The sequence below is a fragment of the Triticum aestivum genome, chromosome 3A, assembly GCF_018294505.1.
Source record: "Triticum aestivum cultivar Chinese Spring chromosome 3A, IWGSC CS RefSeq v2.1, whole genome shotgun sequence".
In the NCBI taxonomy this organism is placed as follows: domain Eukaryota; kingdom Viridiplantae; phylum Streptophyta; class Magnoliopsida; order Poales; family Poaceae; genus Triticum; species Triticum aestivum.
The window spans coordinates 221,889,225-221,909,399 of NC_057800.1; the positions used below are offsets into that span (position 1 = coordinate 221,889,225).

Here is a 20,175-nt window from a genome sequence, read left to right on the forward strand (position 1 = left end):
AGCAAATTAAATCAATCATAGCAATTCATCAACCACCTATAGGACAGCGAAAATCTACTCAGACATCATAGGATGGCAACACATCATTGGATAATAATATGAAGCATAAAGCACCATGTTCAAGTAGAGGGTACAGAGGGTTGCGGGAGAGTGGACCTCTTTAGATAAAGGGGGGAAGGTGATGGAGATGTTGGTGAAGATGGCGGAGGTGTTGGTGTAGATCGCGGTGATGATGATGGCCCCCGGTGGCACTCCGGTGCCACCGGAAGCGAGGGGGAGAGAGCCCCCCTCCTTCTTATTCTTCCTTGACCTCCTCCCTAGATGGGAGAAGGGTTTCCCCTCTGGTCCATGGCCTCCATGGCGTGGGAGGGGCGAGAGCCCCTCCGAGATTGGATCTATCTCTCTCTGTTTCTGCGTTCTCAGATTCTTCCCTTTCACTGTTTCTTATATTCCCGGAGATCCGTAACTCCGATTGGGCTGAAATTTTAACATGATCTCTATCCGGATATTAGATATCTTGCGGCGAAAGAAGGGCTCCAACCGCCTTACAGGGTGGCCACGAGGGTCAGGGGCGCGCCTGACACCCTGGGGCACGCCCCCCTACCTCGTGCCCCCCTCGGGCACCGTCTCGCGATGATTCCACTTCCCAAAATTCATAAATATTCCAAAATAAATCTTCGTCAGTTTTTATTCCGTTTGGACTCCGTTTGGTATGGGTTTTCTGCGAAACAAAAAACATGCAACAAACAGGAACTGGCACTGGGCACTGGATCAATATGTTAGTCCAAAAAATAGTATAAAAAGTAGCCAAAAAGTATATGAAAGTTGAATAATATTGGCATGGAACAAACAAAAATTATAGATACGACGGAGACGTATCAGCATCCCCAAGCTTAATTCATGCTCGTCCTCGAGTAGGTAAATGATAAAAAGATATTTTTTTATGTGGAATGCTACCTAGCATAATCTTGATCACATATCTAATCATGGCATGAATATTAAGGCACGAGTGATTCAAAGCAATAGTCTATCATTTGACATAAAAACAATAATACTTCAAGCCTACTAATAAAGCAATCATGTATTTTCAAAATAACGTGGCCAAAGAAAGTTATCCCTACAAAATCATATAGTCTGGCTATGCTCCATCTTCACCACACAAAATATTCGCATCATGCACAACCCCGATGACAAGCCAAGCTTTCATACTTTTGACGTTCTCAAACCTTTTCAACTTTCATGCAATACATGAGCATGAGCCATGGACATAGCACTATAGGTGGAATAGAATATGATGGTGGAGAAGACAAAAAGGAGTAGTCTCACATCAACTAGGCGTATCAACGGGCTATGGAGATGCCCATCAATAGATATCAATGTGAGTGAGTAGGGATTGCCATGCAACGGATGCACTAGAGCTATAAGTGTATGAAAGCTCTAACTGAAACTAAGTGGGTGTGCATCCAACTTGCTTGCTCATGAAGACCTCGGGCATTTGAGGAAGCCCATCACCGAAATATACAAGCCAAGTTCTATAATGAAAATTCCCACTAGTATATGAAAGTGATAACTCAAGAGACTCTCTATATGAAGAACATGATGCTACTTTAAAGCACAAGTGTGGAAAAAGGATAGTAGCACTACCCCTTCTCTCTTTTTCTCTCATTTTTATGTTTTTTTTTATTTTTTGGTGGGCTTCTTTGGCCTCTTTTTTTAATTTGGGCTTCTTTGGCCTCTTTTTTTTGTAAAGTCCGGAGTCTCATCCCGACTTGTGGGGGAATCATAGTCTCTATCATCCTTTCCTCACTGGGGCAATGCTCTAATATTGATGATCATCACACTTTTATTACTTACAACTCGATATCTAGAACAAAGATATGACTCTATATGAATGCCTTCGACGGTGTACCGGGATGTGCAATGATCTAGCGTAGCAATTGTTGGGTTTCGTAGTAATTTCAAAAAAAATCCTACACACACGCAAGATCATGGTGATGCATAGCAACGAGAGGGGAGAGTGTGATCTACGTACCCTTGTAGATCGACAACGGAAGCGTTAGCACAACGTGGTTGATGTAGTCGTACGTCTTCACGGCCCGACCGATCAAGCACCGAAACTACGGCACCTCCGAGTTCTAGCACACGTTCAGCTCGATGACGATCCCCGGACTCCGATCCAGCAAAGTGTCGGGGAAGAGTTCCGTCAGCACGATGGCGTGGTGACGATCTTGATGTACTACCGTCGCAGGGCTTCGCCTAAGCACCGTTATAATATTATCGAGGACTATGGTGGAAGGGGGCACCGCACACGGCTAAGAATATGATCACGTGGATCAACTTGTGTCTATGCGGTGCCCCCTGCCCCCGTATATAAAGCAGCAAGGGGGAGGCCGGCCGGCCCTTGTGGGCGCGCCAAGGAGGAGTAGGATTCCTACTCCTAGTTGGAGTAGGTTTCCACCTTTCCTAGTCCAACTAGGAGAAGGGGGGAAAGGGGGAAAGAGGGGAAGGAAGGGAGAGAGGGGCCGCGCCCCAAATCCCTTGTCCAATTCGGACTGGGCTTGGGAGGGGCGCGCGCCACCTCCTGGTCCTTCCCACTAAGGCCCATTGCTTCTTCCTCGTATTCCCGTAACTCCCCGGTACCTCCGAAAATACCCGAATCACTCGGAACCTTTCCGATGTCCGAATATAGTCGTCCAATATATCGATCTTTACGTCTTGACCATTTCGAGACTCCTCGTCATGTCCCCGATCTCATCCGGGACTCTGAACTCCTTCGTTACATCAAAACTCATAAACTCATAATATAACTGTCATCGAAACCTTAAGCGTGCGGACCCTACGGGTTCGAGAACAATGTAGACATGACCGAGACACGTCTCCGGTCAATAACCAATAGCGGAACCTGGATGCTCATATTGGCTCCTACATATTCTACGAAGATCTTTATCGGTCAGACCGCATAACAACATACGTTGTTCCCTTTGTCATCGGTATGTTACTTGCCCGAGATTCGATCGTCGATATCTTAATACCTAGTTCAATCTCGTTACCGACAAGTCTCTTTACTCGTTCCGAAATACATCATCTCGCAACTAACTCATTAGTTGCAATGCTTGCAAGGCTTAGGTGATGTGCATTACCGAGAGGGCCCAGAGATACCTCTCCGACAATCGAAGTGACAAATCCTAATCTCGAAATACGCCAACCCAACATGTACCTTTGGAGACACCTGTAGAGCTCCTTTATAATCACCCAGTTACGTTGTGACGTTTGGTAGCACACAAAGTGTTCCTCCGGTAAACGGGAGTTGCATAATCTCATAGTTATAGGAATATGTATAAGTCATGAAGAAAGCAATAGCAACATACTAAACGATCGAGTGCTAAGCTAATGGAATGTGTCAAGTCAATCACATCATTCTCCTAATGATGTGATCCCATTAATCAAATAACAACTCTTTGTCTATGGTTAGGAAACATAACCATCTTTGATTAACGAGCTAGTCAAGTAGAGGCATACTAGTGACACTCTTTTTGTCTATGTATTCACACATGTATTATGTTTCCGGTTAATACAATTCTAGCATGAATAATAAACATTTATCATGAAATAAGGAAATAAATAATAACTTTATTATTGCCTCTAGGGCATATTTCCTTCAGTCTCCCACTTGCACTAGAGTCAATAATCTAGTTCACATCGCCATGTGATCTAACATCAATAGTTCACATCTTTATGTGGTTAACACCCATAGTTCACATTGATATGTGACCAACACCCAAAGGGTTTACTAGAGTCAGTAATCTAGTTCACATTGCTATGTGATTAACACCCAAAGAGTACTAAGGTGTGATCATGTTTTGCCTGTGAGAGAAGTTTAGTCAACGGGTCTGCCATATTCAGATCCGTAAGTATTTTGCAATTTTCTATGTCTACAATGCTCTGCACAGAGCTACTTTAGCTAATTGCTCCCACTTTCAATATGTATCTAGATGAAGACTAAGGGTCATCCAGATCAGTGCCAAAACTTGTATCGACGTAACCCTTTTACGACGAACCTTTTGTCACCTCCATAATCGAGAAACATATCCTTATTCCACCAAGGATAATTTTGACCGTTGTCCAGTGATCTACTCCTAGATCACTATTGTACTCTCTTGCCAAAATTAGTGTAGGGTATACAATAGGTCTGGTACATAGCATGGCATACTTTATAGAACATATGGCCAAGGCATAGGGAATGATTTTCATTCTTATTCTATTTTCTGCCGTGGTCGGGCTTTGAGTCTTACTCAACTTCACACTTTGTAACACAGGCAAGAATTCTTTCTTTGACTGTTCCATTTTGAACTACTTCAAAATCTTGTCAAGGTATGTACTCATTGAAAAAACTTATCAAGCATCTTGATCTATCTCTATAGATCTTGATGCTCAATATGTAAGCAGCTTCACCGAGGTCTTTCTTTGAAAAACTTCTTTCAAAACACTCCTTTATGCTTTGCAGAATAATTCTACATTATTTCCGATCAACAATATGTCATTCACATATACTTATCAGAAATGTTGTAGTGCTCCCACTCAATTTCTTGTAAATACAGGCTTCACCGCAAGTCTGTATAAAACTATATGCTTTGATCAACTTATCAAAACGTATATTCCAACTCCGAGATGCTTGCACCAGTCCATAGATGGATCGCTGGAGCTTGCATATTTTGTTAGCACCTTTAGGATTGACAAAACCTTCTGATTGCATCATACACAACTCTTCTTTAAATCCATCAAGGAATATAGTTTTGTTTATCCATTTGCCAGATTTCATAAAAATGCGGCAATTGCTAACATGATTTGGACAGACTTAAGCATCGCTACGAGTGAGAAAATTTCATCGTAGTCAACACCTTGAACTTTGTCAAAAACCTTTTTCGACAAGTCTAGCTTTGTAGATAGTATCACTACTATCAGCGTCCGTCTTCCTCTTGAAGATCCATTTATTTTCTATGGCTTGCCGATCATCGGGAAAATCCATCAAAGTCCGTACTTTGTTCTCATACATGGATCATATCTCAGATTTCATGGCCTCAAACCATTTCGCGGAATCTGGGCTCATCATCGCTTCCTCATAGTTCGCAAGTTCGTCATGGTCTAGTAACATGACTTCCAGAACAGGATTACCGTACCACTCTGGTGCGGATCTCACTCTGGTTTACCTACGAGATTCGGTAGTAACTTGATCTGAACTTACATGATCATCATCATTAGCTTCCTCACTAATTGGTGTGGTAGTCACAAGAACATATTTCTGTGATGAACTACTTTCCAATAAGGGAGAAGGTACAATTACCTTATCAAGTTTTCTACTTTCCTCCCACTCACTTCTTTCGAGAGAAGCTCCTTCTCTAGAAAGTTTTCGAATTTAGCAACAAAAGTCTTGCCTTCGGATCTGTGATAGAAGGTGTATCCAATAGTTTCCTTTGGATATCCTATGAAGATGCACTTCTCCGATTTAGGTTTGAGCTTATCAAGTTGAAACTTTTTCACATAAGCATTGCAACCTCAAACTTTAAGAAATGACAGCTTAGGTTTCTTGCTAAACCATAGTTCATACGGTGTCATCTCAAACGGATTTAGATGGTGCCCTATTTAACATGAATGTAGCTGTCTCTAATGCATAACCCCAAAACAATAGCGGTAAATCTGTAAGAGACATCATAGATCGCACCATATCAAATAAAGTATGATTACGATGTTCGAACACACCATTACACTGTGGTGTTCTAGGTGGCGTGAGTAGTGAAACTATTTCACATTGTTTTAACTGAAGACCAAACTCGTAATTCAAATACTCTTCTCCATGATCAGATCGTAGAAACTTTATTTTCTTGTTACGATGATTTTCCACTTCACTCTGAAATTCTTTGAACTTTTCAAATGTTTCAGACTTATGTTTCATCAAGTAGATATACTCACATCTGCTCAAATTATTTGTGAAGGTCAGAAAATAACGATACCTGCCGCGAGCCTCAACACTCATCGGATCACATACATCAGTATGTATTATTTCCAATAAGTCAGTTGCTCGCTCCATTGTTCCGGAGAACGGAGTCTTAGTCATCTTGCCCATAAGGTATGGTTCGCAAGCATCAAGTGATTCATAATCAAGTGATTCCAAAATCCCATCAGCATGGAGTTTCTTCATGTGCTTTACACCAATATGACCTAAACGGCAGTGCCACAAATAAGTTGCACTATCATTATTAACTTTGCATCTTTTGTCTTCAATATTATGAATATGTGTATCACTACGATCGAGATCCAATGAACCATTTTCATTGGGTGTGTAACCATATAAGGTTTTATTCATGTAAACAGAACAACAATTATTCTCTAACTTAAATGAATAACCGTATTGCAATAAACATGATCAAATCATATTCATGCTCAACGCAAACACCAAATAACACTTATTTAGGTTCAACACTAATCCCGAAAGTATAGGGAGTGTGTGATGGTGATCATATCAATCTTGGAACTACTTCCAACACACATCGTCACTTCACCCCTAACTAGTTTCTGTTCATTCTGCAACTCCCGTTTCGAGTTACTACTCTTAGCAACTGAACCAGTATCAAATACCGAGGGGTTGCTACGAACACTAGTAAAATACACATTAATAATCTGTATATCAAATATACCTTTGTTCACTTTGCCATCCTTCTTATCCGCCAAATACTTGGGGCAGTTCCGCTTCCAGTGACCGGTCCCTTTGCAGTAGAAGCACTTAGTCTAGGCTTAGGACCAGACTTGGGCTTCTTCACTTGAGCAGCAACTTGCTTGCCATTCTTCTTGAAGTTCCCCTTCTTCCCTTTGCCCTTTTATTGAAACTAGTGGTCTTGTCTACCATCAACACTTGATGCTCTTTCTTGATTTCTACCTTCATCGATTTCATCATCATGAAAAGCTTGGGAGTCGTTTTCGTCATCCCTTGCATACTATAGTTCATCACGAAGTTCTACTAACTTGGTGATGGTGACTAGAGAATTTTGTCAATCACTATCTTATCTGGAAGATTAACTCCCACTTGATTCAAGCGATTGTAGTACCCAGACAATTTGAGCACATGCTCACTAGTTGAGCGATTCTCCTCCATCTTTTGGCTATAGAACTTGTTGGAGACTTCATATCTCTCAAGTCGGGTATTTGCTTGAAATATTAACTTCAACTCCTGGAACATCTCATATGGTCCATGACGTTCAAAACGTCTTTTGAAGTCCCGATTCTAAGCCGTTAAGCATGGTGCACTAAACTATTAAGTAGTCATCATATTGAGCTAGCCAAACGTTCATAACGTCTGCATCTGCTCCTGCAATAGGTCTGTCACCTAGCGGTGCATCAAGGACATAATTCTTCTATGCAGCAATGAGGATAAACCTCAGATCACGGATCCAATCCGCATCATTGCTACTAACATCTTTCAACACAATTTTCTCTAGGAACGTATCAAAATAAACACAGGGAAGCAACAATGCGAGCTATTGATCTACAACATGATTTGCAAAATACTACCAGGACTAAGTTCATGATAAATTTAAGTTCAATTAATCATATTACTTAAGAACTCCCACTTAGATAGACATCCCTCTAATCCTCTAAGTGATCACGTGATCCAAATCAACTAAACCATGTCCGTTCATCACGTGAGATGGAGTAGTTTCATTGGTGAACATCACTATGTTGATCATATCTACTATATGATTCACGCTCGACCTTTCGGTCTCCGTGTTCCGAGGCCATATCTGTATATGCTTGGCTCATCAAGTATAACCTGAGTATTCTGCGTGTGCAACTGTTTTGCACCCGTTGTATTTGAACGTAGAGCCTATCACACCCGATCATCACGTGGTGTCTCAGCACGAAGAACTTTCGCAACGGTGCATACTCAGGGACAACACTTCTTGATAATTAGTGAGAGATCATCTTATAATGCTACCGTCAATCAAAGCAAGATAAGATGCATAAAAGATAAACATCACATGCAATCAATATAAGTGATATGATATGGCCATCATCATCTTGTGCTTGTGATCCCATCTTCGAAGCACCGTCGTGATCACCATCATCACCGGCGTGACACCTTGATCTCCATCGTAGCATCGTTGTCGTCTCGCCAATCTTATGCTTCCACGACTATCGCTACCGCTTAGTGATAAAGTAAAGCATTACAGCGCGATTGCATTGCATACAATAAAGCGACAACCATATGGCTCCTGCCAGTTGCCGATAACTCGGTTACAAAACATGATCATCTCATACAATAAAATTTAGCATCATGTCTTGACCATATCACATCACAACATGCCCTGCAAAAACAAGTTAGACGTCCTCTACTTTGTTGTTGCAAGTTTTACGTGGCTGCTACGGGCTTAAGCAAGAACCAATCTTACCTACGCATCAAAACCACAACGATAGTTTGTCAAGTTGGTGTTGTTTTAACCTTCACAAGGACCGGGCGTAGCCACACTTGGTTCAACTAAAGTTGGAGAACCGATCTCGCATAAGCGTACGCGTAATGTCGGTCGGGGTCGCTTCGTCCAACAATACTGCCGAACCAAAGTATGACATGCTGGTAAGCAGTATGACTTATATCGCTCACAACTCACTTGTGTTCTACTCGTGCATATAACATCAACACATAAAACCTAGGATCTGATACCACTGTTGGGTTTCGTAGTAATTTCAAAAAAATTCCTACGCACACACAAGATCATGGTGATGCATAGCAACGAGAGGGGAGAGTGTGATCTACGTACCCTTGTAGATCGACAATGGAAGCATTAGCACAACGTGGTTGATGTAGTCGTACGTCTTCACGGCCCGACCGATCAAGCACCGAAACTACGGCACCTCCGAGTTCTAGCACACGTTCAGCTCGATGACGATCCCCGGACTCCGATCCAGCAAAGTGTCGGGGAAGAGTTCCGTCAGCACGACGGCGTGGTGACGATCTTGATGTACTACCGTCGCAGGGCTTCGCCTAAGCACCGCTATAATATTATCGAGGACTATGGTGGAAGGGGGCACCGCACACGGATAAGAATATGATCACGTGGATCAACTTGTGTCTATGGGGTGCCCCCTGCCCCCGTATATAAAGGAGCAAGGGGGAGGCCGGCCAGCCCTTATGGGCGCGCCAAGGAGGAGTAGGATTCCTACTCCTAGTTGGAGTAGGTTTCCACCTTTCCTAGTCCAACTAGGAGAAGGGGGGAAAGGGGGAAAGAGGGGAAGGAAGGGAGAGAGGGGCCGCGCCCCAAATCCCTTGTCCAATTCGGACTGGGCTTGGGAGGGGCGCGCGCCACCTCCTGGTCCTTCCCACTAAGGCCCATTGCTTCTTCCTCGTATTCCCGTAACTTCCCGGTACCTCCGAAAATACCCGAATCACTCGGAACCTTTCCGATGTCCGAATATAGTCGTCCAATATATCGATCTTTACGTCTCGACCATTTCGAGACTGCTCGTCATGTCCCCGATCTCATCCGGGACTCCGAACTCCTTCGGTACATCAAAACTCATAAACTCATAATATAACTGTCATCGAAACCTTAAGCGTGCGGACCCTACGGGTTCGAGAACAATATAGACATGACCGAGACACGTCTCCGGTCAATAACCAATAGCGGAACCTGGATGCTCATATTGGCTCCTACATATTCTATGAAGATCTTTATCGGTCAGACCGCATAACAACATACGTTGTTCCCTTTGTCATCGGTATGTTACTTGCCCGAGATTCGATCGTTGGTATCTTAATACCTAGTTCAATCTCGTTACCGACAAGTCTCTTTACTCATTCCGTAATACATCATCTCACAACTAACTCATTAGTTGCAATGCTTGCAAGGCTTAGGTGATGTGCATTACCGAGAGTGCCCAGAGATACCTCTCCGACAATCGGAGTGACAAATCCTAATCTCGAAATACTCCAACCCAACATGCACTTTGGAGACACCTGTAGAGCTCCTTTATAATCACCCAGTTACGTTGTGACGTTTGGTAGCACACAAAGTGTTCCTCCGGTAAACGGGAGTTGCATAATCTCATAGTCATAGGAACATGTATAAGTCATGAAGAAAGCAATAGCAACATACTAAACGATCGAGTGCTAAGCTAACGAAATGGGTCAAGTCAATCACATCATTCTCCTAATGATGTGATCCCGTTAATCAAATAACAACTCTTTGTCTATGGTTAGGAAACATAACCATCTTTGATTAACGAGCTAGTCAAGTAGAGGCATACTAGTGACACTCTGTTTGTCTATGTATTCACACATGTATTATGTTTCCGGTTAATACAATTCTAGCATGAATAATAAACATTTATCATGAAATAAGGAAATAAATATTAACTTTATTATTGCCTCTGGGGCATATTTCCTTCAGCAATGACATCAAAAAACGGACAAGCCATGAAAACATCATGCTAGCTATCTTACGATGATGCAAAGCAATATGACAATGAATGCTCAAGTCATGTATATGATGATGATGGAAGTTGCATGGCAATATATCTCGGAATGGCTATGGAAATGCCATGATAGGTAGGTATGGTGGCTGTTTTGAGGAAGGTATATGGTGGGTTTATGGTACCGGCGAAAGTTGCGCGGTACTGGAGAGGCTAGCAATGATGGAAGGGTGAGAGTGCGTACAATCCATGGACTCAACATTAATCATAAAGAACTCACATACTTATTGCAAAAATCCATTAGTCATCAAAACAAAGTACTACGTGCATGCTCCTAGGGGGATAGATTGGTAGGAAAAGACCATCGCTCGTCCCCGACCGCCACTCATAAGGAAGACAATCAATAAATAAATCATGCTCCGACTTCGTTACATAACGGTTCACCATACGTGCATGCTACGGGAATCACAAACCTCAACACAAGTATTTCTACAATCCAAAACTACCCACTAGCATGACTCTAATATCACCATCTTTATATCGCAAAACTATTGCAAGGAATCAAACATATCATATTCAGTGATCTACAAGTTTTATGTAGGATTTTATGACTAACCATGTGAATGACCAGTTTCGGTCATCTCTCTAAATAGATATAAGTGAAGCAAGAGAGTTTAATTCTTTCTACAAAAGATATGCCCACGCTCTAACAAGTATAAGTGAAGCAAAAGAGCATTCTACAAATGGCGGTTGTATATGTAAAGAGAAATAGGTAATCCAAGCTTCAAATGATATAAGTGAAGCACATGAAGCATTCTATAAAGCCATACTCAAAAGATATAAGTGAAGTGCAATGAGCATTCTATAAATCAACCAAGGACTATCTCATACCAGCATGGTGCATAAAAGAAAAATGAAAACTAAATGCAAAAGACGCTCCAAGATTGCACATATCGCATGAACGAAACGAATCCGAAAACATACCGATACTTGTTGAAGAAAGAGGGGATGCCTTCCCAGCATCCCCAAGCTTAGACGCTTGAGTCTCCTTAAATATTTACTTGGGGTGCCTCGGGCATCCCCAAGCTTGAGCTCTTGCCTCTCTTCCTTCTTCTCACATCGAGACCTTCTTGATCATCGAACACTTCATCCACACAAAACTTCAACAGAAAACTCGGTAAGATCCGTTAGTATAATAAAGCAAATCACTACTCTAAGTACTGTTGCAAACCAATTCATATTTTGTTTTTGCATTGTGTTTACTATAATATAACTTTTCCATGGCTTAATCCACTGATATAAATTGTTAGTTTCATCAAAACAAGCACACTATGCATCAAAAATAGAATATGTCTAAAACAGAATAGTCTGTAATAATCTGAACATTCACCATACTTCTGATACTTGAAACATTCTGCCAAAATTAGGAAAAATAAACAATTTGTATAGGAAGACAGTGCAAAAAGAATCAGAACCATTTGACGTTCCAGCTAAAAATGTAAAATTGCGCACTACAGCCAAAGTTTCTGTCCTGCACCGTACAAACCATCAAGCAAATGTAAACATCCTAAAGGCAAACCTTGGCACATTATTTTTATAATACAAGGATAATTATTTTTATTGAAAAGTTTCTGTAATCAAGATTCACAAAGTTTCCGTGAGCATGAACAAAGTTCAAGGCTAGCTCCCACTTCAACAATGCTTGTCTTTCTCACTTTCGCTTTCCTTTTTGAAAAAGTTTTGGGTTCCCCTCTTTATTTTTGTTGTTTTTAAACTATATAAAAGCACTCAACAGAAATAAATGACTCTCTAAAACTTCCGGGTTGTCTCCCTGGCAGCGCTTTCTTTAAAGCCATTAAGCTACGCATATAGTGCTCAAGTAATGAATCCACCCGGATCCCAAGGTATATCAAAGCCAATTTTAATTAACAATGATTTATAATTTAGTAGTGAGCACAAAGTAACATATATCATGCAATAACGAAGTCTAACTCTCTTCCTATGCATCGGCATGTCATAAAAGAACAATTCATGCACACAAAGTAAAGGCCAATGCATAGTATAAACAGTTTCTTGCAATTTTATCATATTGAAAACATAGAGAGGTGGAGATATAGTTCCTCTCTCATAATAATTGCAAGTAGGAGCAGCAAGCACATGCATATTATATTCATCAAAATCATCATGTGCAACGGTAAAAGGCAACCCATCAATATAATCCTTAATAAGTGCAAACTTCTCCGATATAGTGTAGTCGGGAGAATTCAAAAAGATAATAGGACTATCATGCGTGGGTGCAATAGCAACAATTTCATGTTTAACATAAGGAACTATAGCAAGTTCATCTCCATAATCATAATTCATATTGGCATCTTGGCCACAAGCATAGCAAGCATCATCAAAAAGGGATATTTCAAGAGAATCAATGGGATCATAACAATCATCCTTCGATAAGCACGAAGGGGGATTAAACAATGTATGAGTTGAAGAGTTACTCTCATTAGAAGGTGGGCACGGGTAGCTAATCCGCTCTTCCTCCTTTTGTTCTTCGCTCTCCTCATCATCTCTTTCATCCAATGAGCTCATAGTTTCATCAATTTCTTCTTCCATAGATTCCTGCAAAATAGTAGTCTCTTCTTGGACAGCGGAGACTTTCTTAATAAGCGCATTAATTTCGTAATTGTATTCATAATTCTCATAACAATATTTCAGGATAGCTAAATTTTCAGGTCTATAAATAGCATCATCAAAATCTTCAAACTCTTTAAACATAGATTCAATTTCATAAGCACCCATAACAGCAACAAATTCTTCTATTTGTTCCACATCATAGTAATCATATATACCATTAGCATAAGAAGCTAAGGTTTCATTATCATTAAATTCACATGAAAAGGGAAGGTGTGGAGCCTTCACCTTAGAGCAACAAGTATAATCATATCTCAAGCATAGTTGCCTAGCATACCAATTCAATATATGAATTTGATCCCATAATAGTTTCCCTTTTTGTGTCAGGCGGTAATCCCTAAAGTATTGACGTTGATCCAATGTTACTCCCATTACATAATTGAATGGGGTTTTCTCAGGATTATTAAAGTAGTACATAATATCTTTCACATAACCAGCATCGAGGGTTTTAGGAGGTTCCCCATCTCCATGAGCAGAAAGTACACCTGATTTTTTTGGTATTTTGTGTTCCATATCCATAACTAAAGATAAAGAACAACTAAGAATAGAAAATAAAAATTACTTAGTGATAAAGCAAACAAGCACACACGAGAATATTCACCCCACGCTATTGCTCCCCGCAACGGCGCCAGAAAAAGGTCTTGATAACCCAAAAGTATAGGGGGTCGCAACAGTTTTCGATAAGTAAGAGTGTCGAACCCAACGAGGAGCTAAAGGTAGAACAAATATTCCCTCAAGTTCTATCGACCACCGATACAACTCTACGCATGCTTGACGTTCGCTTTACCTAGAACTAGTATGAAACTAGAAGTACTTTGTAGGTGTTGTTGGATAGGTTTGCAAGATAATAAAGATTACGTAAATGAAAAATAGGGGCTGTTTAGATAAAAGAAACAATAAAGTAAATATAGCGAGTGTGGAAAAGTGGTGGTAGGAGTTGTGAAATTGCCCATAAGCAATTGACTACTTTACTAGACCGATAGCAAGTATTATGTGGGAGAGGCCACTGCTAGCATGTCATCCCTGACTTGGAATTCTATGCACTTATGATTGGAACTATTAGCAAGAATCTGCAACTACTAATGTTCATTAAGGTAAAACCCAACCATAGCATTAAGATATATTGGTCCCCCTTCAATCCCGTATGCATCAATTTCTATGCTAGGTTGAAGCTTCTGTCACTCTTGCCCTCCAATACATAGTCCTATCAACATACAACTAACCCTATGGTGTGATCCACGCGCGCAATCATATGATGGGCACCAAAGGACAACAACATAACCACAAGCAAATTAAATCAATCATAGCAATTTATCAACCACCGATAGGACAACGAAAATCTACTCAGACATCATAGGATGGCAACACATCATTGGATAATAATATGAAGCATAAAGCACCATGTTCAAGTAGAGGGTATAGCGGGTTGCGGGAGAGTGGACCGCTCTAGATAGAGGGGGGAAGGTGATGGAGATGTTGGTGAAGATGGCGGAGGTGTTGGTGTAGATCGCGGTGATGATGATGGCCCCCGGTGGCACTCCGGTGCCACCAGAAGCGAAGGGGAGAGAGCCCCCCTCCTTCTTCTTCTTCCTTGACCTCCTCCCTAGATGGGAGAAGGGTTTCCCCTCTGGTCCATGGCCTCCATGGCATGGGAGGGGTGAGAGCCCCTCCGAGATTGGATCTGTCTCTCTGTCTCTCTCTGTTTCTGCGTTCTCAGATTCTTCCCTTTCACCGTTTCTTATATTCCCGGAGATCCGTAACTTCGATTGGGCTGAAATTTTAACACGATCTTTATCCGGATATTAGTTTTCTTGCGGCGAAAGAAGGGCTCCAACCGCCTTACGGAGTGGCCATGAGGGTCAGGGGCGCGCCTGACACCCTGGGGCACGCCCCCCTACCTCGTGCCCCCCTCGGGCACCGTCTCGTGATGATTCCACTTCCCAAAATTCATAAATATTCCAAAATAAATCTCCGCCAGTTTTTATTCCGTTTAGACTCTGTTTGGTATGGGTTTTCTGCGAAACAAAAAACATGCAACAAACAGGAACTGGCACTGGGCACTGGATCAATATGTTAGTCCCAAAAATAGTATAAAAAGTTGCCAAAAAGTATATGAAAGTTGAATAATATTGGCATGGAACAATCAAAAATTATAGATACGATGGAGACGTATCATGGTAACAACACAAAATATTGTATTACATGATCTGGAGCATGATCATGAACAGAACATGTTCTTTAACATGTCACATCTGATCATAAGCAGAACACAAAATAAAACCATCGACTTTCCTCCAGCTTGATCTGCATGTCTCCTGTCCTACCTTAGTTCATCAAACATGTTCACTTTTCTAGGTTTTTTAAATCCTCTCATGTTGTTACTTGAAGTTGGTGCACTTGAAGTTCCACTTCTCTTCATTTGTGTAGGTTTGGACTAACATGCAGTCATCATATGTTCCTCTGCCATTGCTTCTCTTGTTTGTTGGGTTTCCTTCTTGTTTCTCTCATGCAAACATGCCTCAACTCTTGTTTCTTCCTCTTGATTTCTGTTGTGCTTCCAAGCTTCCTGTCTTGATGCCTCCTGTGTTTGGAGAAATAATTGCCTTCTTTCCAACTCTTCATCTTGATTTATAAGGAACATTGCCTCCTTTGCATCATATGCAGTCCTACAAAGTCTCTTCTTCTCCTTAGCTATCCTCCTCTTCTCTTCTGCTCTTTTTCTTTTTGCCTCTTCTGCTATTCTTTTCTTTTCCTCCATAGCTTCTCTTCTTTTGTCTGCCATGGCTAGTTTTTCCTCTAGGGCCTTCCTTTTCTTTTCCTCACTATCTTTTTTCTTCATTTCAGCAGCAAGTCTTTTCTATTCTAGTACAGCTTTCTTTCTCTCCTCGGTAGCATTTTCTTGGCAAGTAGTTCATCTTTCCTCCTTTGAGCGGATAAATTAATTTTCTCTTCCTCCTCCTTTAATTTTGCCATTGCTGCATCATACTTGGCTTGATCTGCTATTTCCCTTCTCTTTGCTGCAGCCCTAAGTCTGGCAAGTGATATCACTTCTCTTTTCCTGTGAACATCTCCTCCTTTGGTTGTTGTGCTATGTTGAACTGGAGGCTGTGAGAGGGATTGCTCCTGTATGAAAGCACTCTGAGGCAGGGGCCCTTGCACAACTTCTTGTACCAGCCTAGACTCTCTCTGCATTAGTGTTAAGGTAGTTGTTAGTGTGTGCAAATTATGTATACAGAGTATTAGCTTGTCCAAACAGTTCAACATACCTCCTGTGTCAGTGAAGCTATTATCTGTGGCTCATACAATGGTGGGACTTGGTTTGTCACACCAGCTGTTTGAAGATTAATCTCCTGCTGACAAGTAACACATAAGTATTTGGAAATCATTCAATGCTATGAGAAGTACACGCATTACTATTTTGGAAGATGACACATTACCTGAGTAAGGGCCATAGTTTCTTTATCAGAAGATGACACATCTGGCTCTGCTCTAACTCTATTTTTTTTCTCTTTTCTTTGGTTTAAGTCCCAACTTTCAGTCCAAACAGCCATTTATGTTATGGCCAGGACCACCACAATAGCCACGTTGTATGACAACACTTGCCCTTGTGATTTGCACTCCTCTTTTTCCTTGCTTCTCTTCTAGTTGTTGTTTTCTGTTTTTTGCCCTTCTTCCTTTCTTCTTCTGCATTGGTGGTGGTAAGATTTTTCTGCCTTTCATCTTTGCCCACTCACTGACATCTTTACAAGGCATAATTATGTGCTCATATGCTTTGCAATAAGTTGCAATGGAGTAACATGAGTTGACCCTAGACTCAGGTGGAATTTTGTCATACCTAAGAGCAGAAACCCCATGACAACAAGGTATACCTGACAAATCCCATCTTTTACAACTGTGCATTTCCCTCCTTGTGTCTACATTGAAATCAACTCCTCTATCATTCATTACAAACAGTCATTTGCCAGTTGGTGCAGCTTGACAAGTTCTAGAAAATTCTACACTCTTCTCCAGTTTCTTTCTTATCTTTGGACATATAGCACCATGCCACTTCAAACTATGATGCTGCTTTGCATAATTCCTTCCCATATTCTGCCCTTTGATCCTTTGGATCATGCTTATGATTGGCATTTCCCTAGCCTCCAAAATATATCTGTTGAACACCTCACAATTGTTATTTAACAGCACATCACACTTGGGGAAATCATTCTGGTAAGCCCTAACCCAGATTTTTGGGTCCAACTCTGCAAGCCAATCATGGGCCTCCTGGCTGAGCACTAACATCTGGTTCATATTTTCCCTAAATCTACCCTCTGTAGTACTCCTAGCACACTTCCATAGTTGATTTTTCAAAGATTCTCCTTTGAAGTTCTTGTTGAAATTCTGCCACAAATGCCTCAGACAAAATCTGTGAGGTGATAGAGGAAACAACTCTTTAACAGCCTTCATTAAACCCTGCATGAAACATGTTAAACAGAATTATAGAATATATCACAAAAATATAGCACCCAATAATTACTTGACAGAAACATATCACAAAATATATCACAGAATATATCACAATAATTATTTGACATAAATATATCACAGAATAGCATACAATAGTTATTTGACAGAAATGTATCACGGAAATATATCACAGAATATATCACAGAAATCTATCATAGAAATTATTTGACAGAAATATATACAGAATATATCATAGAAATTATTTGGCAGAAATATAGCACAGAAATATAGCACACAATAATTTGACAGAAATTAAAGACATACTTTTTGCTTGTCTGACATGATTGTCCATAACTCAGTGTTCGCAATTCCTAAATCTTCCTTCAATGCAGTTAGAAACCACCTCCAAGCTTTGGTGTCCTCACTCTGCACCACTGCATGAGTAATAGGAATAATGCAATCATTGGGGTCCATTCCTACTGCACTTAATAGAAAACCTCCATACCGTGTCTTTAAGTGGCAACCATCAAGGAAAATGATTGGCCTGCAAGCAGATAAGAACCCCCTCTTGCATGCATCAAAAGAAAAGTAGCACTTCTAAAATTGTCACTCTTCTGAAAGTCCAAGAAGGAAAGTACTTCCAGGGTTTGATGTCCTCAGCTCATTTGCATAGTCCCACAGCAAGTTGTATTGTGCAATCTCATCTCCATATATGATATCATATGCAATCTTCCTAGCTCTCCCCAGCTTGCCCCTTTTAATTGTCATGTTCCAATCATCTTGCACAAAAGCTGCAAAAGCCTTCAACGACAATTTCTCACATGCCCTGATTTTGTCCACATATTTGTGAGCAATGTACCTAGCTGTAAAGGCTGTAACTTGCCACTTTTTCTCACAAGTATGTTCCCCATTAAATGTTTTCACCATTACAGAATTTGTTCTATTATCCCAAGATGCATACAGATACCAGGGGCAACCCTTTTCACACTTTGCAGCAAGCCTGGTTTTGTCATTCTTGATATTAACTCTCTCTCTCTCTCTTTGCAACTATACTCTCTCACAGCTTTCCTCAAGAGCTCAACCGAAGAGAACAATTGCCCTGCATGGAACTTAGGTTCATGCATGTCTGCTGTTGTGAAAGACTTGAAATTGAATTTCATTTCATCCTCATCTGAATCTGAGCATTTAATTCCTCATCTTCTGAGTTGCAATCCTCAACCACCTTCTTCCCTTTCTTGTCATGCATTGGTTGCAACTGCTCCTGCAACAGATCATCATCTCCATCCTCCAAGTCATAGTCACTATCCACAATCTCAGGTACATAATCACTGTTTGAGGAATCTGAGTCTGCATATTGTTCTTCCTCCTCTTCTGTTTTCTTTCCCCTTGGTCTCAACTTCACAAAGAACTGCTAAGTGCTCTCAATTTCAACACTTTCATCCACAACACCACAAGAAACATTGCTTTCACAGGGATCTTTGTTCTCACTTGCATTCATTTCCTTCTTCCTTAGGCTGAAAACAGGAGGGATTTGTGCTACTGGATTAGCCACAACATCATCCCATTCTGCTCCTCCTGCGGAAATGTGGCTATCTAAATGATCCAGGTATATCATTTGAAAGTGGTGCCCTAGATTTATCTTTAGATACATACAATCCACATCAGTATCATTAGCCAAAAGCCTAGCACCACCTTCAATAAGCTGACACCCAGGGGGCAACCAATAGATATCAATTCTACCTGACATTTCATAACCCAATTTCTCAATTATTTCTTCAAACATTCTAAAATAGGCGTTGTCCTTATGACAGTAATCAAAGCAAACCTTATGGCCATTCAGATAGCATCTATTCTACCCACTCCCAAAGAAAAAACCTCCATGAATCACCTCAACAGTGAAAAATCCACTTTCTTTCTCTGAAAACATTAAGAACATCAATAATTTCAAATTAGTGCACTCAACATACTGAAACCCTAGAATAATTTCGGCAATTTTGCATCCAGTCGACATATTCATAGAAATAGCATGGGCAAAACGTCATAATCACAGCAAAGAAACATTTTTTTTTCACCCCGAATGTACATCAAATCGACCTAGTGACACTGGGTACTGACGTACCGTACGCCGGAGCCGCCTCACCATCGGGCCGCCGTCGCGAGCCATGCATCGCCACCAAACAGCGCCGACTCCTTTCAGCGGCCGTCCAACTAGCTTCAGTCGCCGCACGCACTACGAACAGAGGGCGCCCGATACGCCGATCATCCGCCGCCGCACCCCATCGCCGCTAGGTTTTGCTCTGTTTCGCACTCCTCTGTTTAGTGGTGGGGGAGAACAGGGGGATCGAGACGAGAAGACAGAAACATAGGGGGCAATTTGCGAAATAACGGGTGGGCCTCAAGCTAACTGGTGGGTCCTACCTGACATGTGAGGCCCAGGCTGACGTGGCATTTAGCGAAGTGTGTTGTACGTAGTGCACGTGTAGGCCAGGTCTGGCATTTCAATCTCAGGGACTGTATTGAGAACGTATTTTCATGTATCAGGACCGTATCGATGCAACACGCAAGTTTCAGGACTGAAGTGGA

The 20,175-nt window shown here is 41.3% G+C and overlaps 1 protein-coding gene across 1 annotated transcript; it reads right to left on the reverse strand.

Annotated features, from left to right (window-relative positions):
- Positions 1-15,389: 15,389 nt before the first annotated feature.
- Positions 15,390-16,811, reverse strand: LOC123058263 (uncharacterized). The gene is made up of 3 exons (XM_044481048.1): positions 16,584-16,811; positions 16,413-16,496; positions 15,390-16,332 (listed from the first exon to the last, which is right to left on the reverse strand). Exons 1-3 carry the CDS (start codon positions 16,695-16,697, stop codon positions 16,009-16,011), a joined length of 522 nt encoding a protein of 173 aa, XP_044336983.1. The 5' UTR covers positions 16,698-16,811; the 3' UTR covers positions 15,390-16,008.
- Between the last annotated feature and the right edge of the window lie 3,364 nt (positions 16,812-20,175).

Bases quoted from the DNA above. Each gene is read 5' to 3' on its own strand.
- LOC123058263 (XM_044481048.1), bottom strand. From the start codon at position 16,697: ATGGCTGTTTGGACTGAAAGTTGGGACTTAAACCAAAGAAAAGAGAAA. The intron at 16,497-16,583 runs GTAATGTGTCAT...ACTTGTCAGCAG, and splicing joins AAACTATGGCCCTTACTCAG to GAGATTAATCTTCAAACAGC. The intron at 16,333-16,412 runs GTATGTTGAACT...ACACTAATGCAG, and splicing joins TAGCTTCACTGACACAGGAG to AGAGAGTCTAGGCTGGTACA.